This window comes from Cicer arietinum, chromosome 3 (genome assembly GCF_000331145.2).
Source record: "Cicer arietinum cultivar CDC Frontier isolate Library 1 chromosome 3, Cicar.CDCFrontier_v2.0, whole genome shotgun sequence".
Classification (NCBI taxonomy): Eukaryota; Viridiplantae; Streptophyta; class Magnoliopsida; order Fabales; family Fabaceae; genus Cicer; species Cicer arietinum.
The window spans coordinates 21,730,452-21,736,098 of NC_021162.2; the positions used below are offsets into that span (position 1 = coordinate 21,730,452).

Below are 5,647 nucleotides of genomic sequence, written 5' to 3' on the forward strand. Positions count from 1 at the left end.
CCCTTCTCCCCCCCCCCCCCCCCCCCCCCCAGTCATGATTAAAAGACTATTTTATCCTCCATCTCATCAATAAAAACCCAAAAAAAAATGTTACCCACATTTTTCACCAAATCATTCGAAAATTTCAAATATTCGATTTTGATTCAACCCATCCCTCGAATATCTGAAAGATTTGAAACGCAAAAGTAAGTTCATTTTTGAAACTTTGCATTTTTTTGAAACTTTCGAAATGCATCCCACGAAGATTTGGAAGATTCGAAACACAAGAAACTTTCGAAAGTTTCTTGAATGTAGAAAGATTCGAAATGCAAGGGCAGTGAAACTTTCGAAAGGCCTGGCAAATGTTCGAAGTTGAGGGAAAGTTTCGAAGGTCTTGGGAATGTTTCGAAATGCATTTCGAAAGTTTGGATTCCTTCAAAGTTTCGAAACATATTTTTATATATTATTTATAATTTTTTTGAAACTAAATGGGAAACATTATTTATATATTGTTACATTGATTTTTTATTGTTTATAATTCTTTTTAATATTTATATATTTATATGTTGCAGTGCCTAGGATGAGAGGTGCCTTCGGCCAAATTATTCGCAACATTATAGGTGGTGATAGAGGTGGTGATGGTGTAGAGAGAATTCCACCAACAACATCAAATAGACGACGAAACGAAGCAAATCGTCAAATTAGGCATCGCCGTCGAAGGCAAGACATCCATGATGATGTCCCTGAGCCTCAGATGGAGGAGGGTGTCCGTGAGCCTCAGATGGAGGAGGATGTCCCTGAGCCTCAGATGGAGGAGGATGTCCCTGAGCCTCAGTTGGAGGAGGATGTCCCTGAGCCTCAGATGGAACATGCTGATGATGCTGGATTCCCCGGAGGACCGATGTTGAGACATGTGTTGACACAATATGAGCACCACGTGGCTCGGCGGCTATGGGAAGGAGAGGTATATTTCAATTTGAGGCATTTTAAGTCTATTTAATTCAAGTGTTTATTGAAATATATTTATTCAATTATATATTTAATTGTTTATTTAAATTTATATATTTAATTATTAAATTAAGTTTATTTAATTAATTGTTTAGTTAAATTTATATATAATTAATTGTTTAGTTAAATTTATATATAATTAATTGTTTAGTTAAATTTATATATAATTAATTGTTTAGTTAAATTTATATATAATTAATTGTTTAGTTAAATTTATATATAATTAATTGTTTAGTTAAATTTATATATAATTAATTGTTTAGTTAAATTTATATATAATTAATTGTTTAGTTAAATTTATTTAAATTTATTTATTCAAATATTTGTTTAAGTTGATTTAAATTTATTTTATTCAAATATTTGTTTAAGGTTATTTAATTAAGTTTATTTAATTTGTTGTTTGTTTAAATTTATTTATTCAATTAGTTGTTTAAGTTGATTTAAGTAATTGTTTATTTAAATATATTTATTGAATTATTTATTTAATTAATTGTTTATTTAAATTTATTTATTCAATTATTTGTTTAATGTTATTTAATTAATTAATTACTTTGTAATTACTCTCAGGATCGTGGACCGTTAAAAGTCATTACTCATGGATTGAAGTTGAAGAAGTTCCTGTGCCACATCCTGTAGAGCATTGGATTCGGGAATCTGGGCTGCTACCTCTGTCTTCGGCCTACCTCACTATGGTTGATGCTGGTCTGATCTCCGCATTTGTTGAAAGATGGCACAGGGACACCAGCTCATTTCATTTGCCATTTGGAGAGGTGACTATTACTTTAGACGACGTCGTGACTCTCCTTCACATATCACCCAATGGTAAATTTTTTGATGCACCTGTGAATATGAACACTAATAATGCTGCGAGAGCTGCACATGAGTACTTAGGTGCAACTTGGGAGGAATCTCTAGCTGAGATTAATTTTAATAAATGTGCCCAATATAGATTGCAGTGGTTGCGTGACTTATATAGTCGTCTCATTCAAACTAACCAGTTTGAGTGTGCGGCTAGAACGTATCTATTGCATTTAGTTGGCAGCACAATTTTTGCCAATAAAACGCATACGCGTGTGGAGGCGAAATACAGTAGTTTATTTATTGATTTAGATCGTTGTCGACACTATTCGTGGGCTGCCGCGGCATTGGTTTTCCTTTATGATAACATGGGAGATGGGGTTGTCCACGACACTCGACAGTTGGGAGGTTACATGATCCTTTTACAGGTATATCCATTTATTTAATTATTTTATATATTAAGTTGTATTATTTTACTTATGTATTTAAATTAAGTTGTATTATGTTACTTATGTTGCAGTGCTGGATTTACGAACAATTCCCTAGGATCTGTAAGCGGGGCGATAGAGGTGCGGTTCCTGCACATCTTCCAAGAGCATGTAGGTGGATTGCAAAACATGCTGTTGAAGGTGGATTAGTGAACTATCAGCAAAGACTTGATGCTTTGTTGCTTGAGGATGTAGTGTTTACACCATATGATGATGATCGAGCTAATCATCCGTTTGAAGATATTTCGATGTTCTCTGGTTATCTTCGATGTGGTGGAGTCTCAGTCCCATATTTGTCGAAACGATGTCTTCGACAATTTGGTCGTATTCAGTGCATCCCGCCTGATGTTCCTCCCAGGCACGCCAGTATAAATTGGGTGTGGCAGACTACTATGCAGTCATCTGTATCGGTGTTTCGGAGGCTATATCATGTTGCGAGTTTTCCTGGAGAGGTCACTGAGGACTATTATCCATGGTACATGTCTGTGTCACATCCTCTGATCATTCCTCGGTCTACTGCACATGCGGGTACATCCTCTGAGCATCCATCTCACCATCCATCATCTGCTGCACATGTGGGTACATCATCTGCTGCACATGCTGGTCCGTCATCGTCTGACCGAGATCGTAGAACAGCTGAGCTTGTACGTAGAGGCATTAACTTGGTAGAGCCGTTTAGTGAAATTCATGAGATTTTAAGTGAGTTATGTCTTATGTACGATGTTTAGTAATTTGATATATTTTGTGTTATGTACTGTAATTTGAGATATTTTGGGATTATGTGATATGTTTAGTGATTGTGTTATGTGTTATGTAAATTCGCATTTATTTTAAGTTAATTCATAATAAAAGATACTGAAAATGATAAAACAAGATATTATAATAATCCATAAACAGTGATACACAACATATTCTAATCTTCATTTAATGAAATACAAGATGATCTGATAAATGATGGATCAATGCGTTCCCAATGCTTCATATGTGTTGCATAAGCTACTTCCCAACCCTTTGCTGTGTCACTACAAAAGTCTTTCCATTTTTGTGACGTATGTGGCAAAGGACAATCAGACTTCAATTTGATCTGAATAAAAAAAAGGTTACAAATTAATTTATCTGAATAATAAATTTTTTAACATTAATTTAATAAACAACATTAAGCATTAATTTTACCTGTACCCAATGATTCTCGTTAACAAATCCAATTGCTATTAATGAGTGAACAAAGGTCTCTTTCGATGGTGATTTGTTTAGCGGGAAAAATGTCATATTCAGATTACGAGACAACGACACCAATATGACATTATATAGTGTTGCTATCACGTAACCCAAGTCTGGTAAAGACATCCACTTATCTTTTCCTTGAGCACCCAATTTTGATATTTTCAATGAGTTCCGCACTGATTCAACATTGTCATCAAAAACATTAGAATAAACATCTTTATGTAGACCAATCTCTTTATCCAATTGTGATCGAACTAAAGCCCAAGATTCTTCGGTCCAACCTAGCAATGCTGCAATTGCACGAAACCCACAATTTCCATCAGCCACAACATCTACTATGTCCTCAATATACGGACGTATATAAGTAGGAAATTGTGTCTTAAAAGAATGTTGAGATGATTGAGATTGTTGCCTTGCAGAACGTTGAGATGATTGAGATGGTTGCCTTGCCTTTGCAGATTCTTGAGAGGCATCAACATACTCCCAATATGAAGGATCACGAGGAGTATCAAATTCTTTTTTCTTTTTACCAGCTCCTTTGGTTCTCACTTTCTCTGGTGGTGCAAGTATTGATGTGGTATGTGGAAATACAACTTCACGCACCTTTGCCTTGAATATCCTTTGACTTATAATATCGTGTTTCTTCATGTACGCTTTCATTGCTTCCAACTCTTCAGAAAAGTCATAATCTGATAAAGATTCTTCATCCTCTAATTCATGTGCAATGCTTAACTGTTTCCAAAAATCATAAATGCTATCTAAAGGGATAACATTACCATATATTTGCAACTTAGCCAACTCACAAGCACATGGTAATCCATGAGTTGTTCTAATTGAACAACCACATTCTGTTTTGTTAGTACCTACAATCTTCACCCTTTCCAACTGTTTATCAATTAATTTCATACATTTTCTTGATACACAGTGATGTAGATTTTGAAAAAATTGTGAATTATACCCGTGCTCAACATCCTTGATGGTTTTCTGAAAAGAAGATTGAATGATACATATTTGGTTCTTCAACATCATATTCACTGCATCCCAACTTTTACACAAATCACCAAAACTAGTTTGAAGCATGTTTTTCAATCTCCAATGAGCAGACTCAACTCTACAAATAAATTAAATAACACAAATTAAAACAAATCACATAAACTAGTAAATCATGTTTGCTAAAACAACACAATTCATATTTTAAAAATACCTGTTAGATGTTGTGTTCCCCAAATGCATCACTCTATTGGTCCAAACGTTGACAAACCTTTCTTTGTAAGGTGTTAACCATGAATCTTTCACATAATCAACAAAAAGAATAATATCGGCACACAATAGCTCAAATTGTTGCAAATGATGATCATACTCTTCCACACTAGTCGAATAGACAATCTTTTTCCATAAATCCATTACTTCTTCTTGTCTATCCTTTTTGACATATTGTTTGCATTTTGCCCCAACATTTTTTTCAATATGAAAACGACATAGCAAATGTATTGAAGTAGGAAATACAACACTAATCACATTCATCATGGCAAGATATCTATCAGTCACAATAACTTTAGAAATCAAAGACTCAGATTTGAACAACATTTGTACCTTTTCAAATGCCCAGATGAAGTTATCTTGTCGCTCTTTTTCCAAATAAGCAAACCCAACTGAAAATGTCAAACTAGTATAAGTGACACCGACTATTTCAAGTAATGGTAACCAATATCTGTTTGTTTTGTATGTGCTATCACATATCAAAACAAAATGAAATGTGTTTAACAACTTTATACAGTCAGGATGCGTCCAAAAAATATCTCTCAAAATATCAGAATTTTCCCGTCTTCTTGTCCAATGCACATAATTTTCTTGTTGTATTAACTTCAACAGATGCTGCATTTCTGTGTACGGACCTCTCAATGATGATCGATAAGTACTCCTTGCTTTATATATTTGACTGGGAATAGTGACATTGGTTTCATTTCTCACTTTCAAAGCATTTAGAATGAATCTGGGTGCAAGCTTATACTTTGTCATATCATTGACAAATTTCCTCTCTTCTTCGTTTAAACGCCCCAAATAGGAATGACCGGTTACAGTATCAAGTAATTCATGATTGTGTGTCCCACAACGAACACTAATTTTCCATCCTTCACCGACACTTAATG

General features: G+C 34.4%; 1 protein-coding gene across 1 annotated transcript; it reads right to left on the reverse strand.

The window, feature by feature from the left end:
* Positions 1 to 3,113: 3,113 nt before the first annotated feature.
* LOC105851445 (uncharacterized) lies at positions 3,114 to 5,021 on the reverse strand. The gene is made up of 4 exons (XM_012712319.3): positions 4,702 to 5,021; positions 3,447 to 4,608; positions 3,274 to 3,357; positions 3,114 to 3,128 (listed from the first exon to the last, which is right to left on the reverse strand). The coding sequence occupies exons 1-4, from the start codon at positions 5,019 to 5,021 to the stop codon at positions 3,114 to 3,116; spliced, it is 1,581 nt and encodes a 526-aa protein (XP_012567773.3).
* Positions 5,022 to 5,647: the final 626 nt, after the last annotated feature.

Excerpts from the sequence above, each read along its gene's own strand:
- LOC105851445 (XM_012712319.3), bottom strand. The coding sequence starts at position 5,021 with ATGAATGTGATTAGTGTTGTATTTCCTACTTCAATACATTTGCTATGT. Across the intron at positions 4,609-4,701 it reads GGGAACACAACATCTAACAG|AGTTGAGTCTGCTCATTGGA; the intron begins GTATTTTTAAAA and ends ATTTATTTGTAG. Across the intron at positions 3,358-3,446 it reads ACGAGAATCATTGGGTACAG|ATCAAATTGAAGTCTGATTG; the intron begins GTAAAATTAATG and ends TTTTTTATTCAG.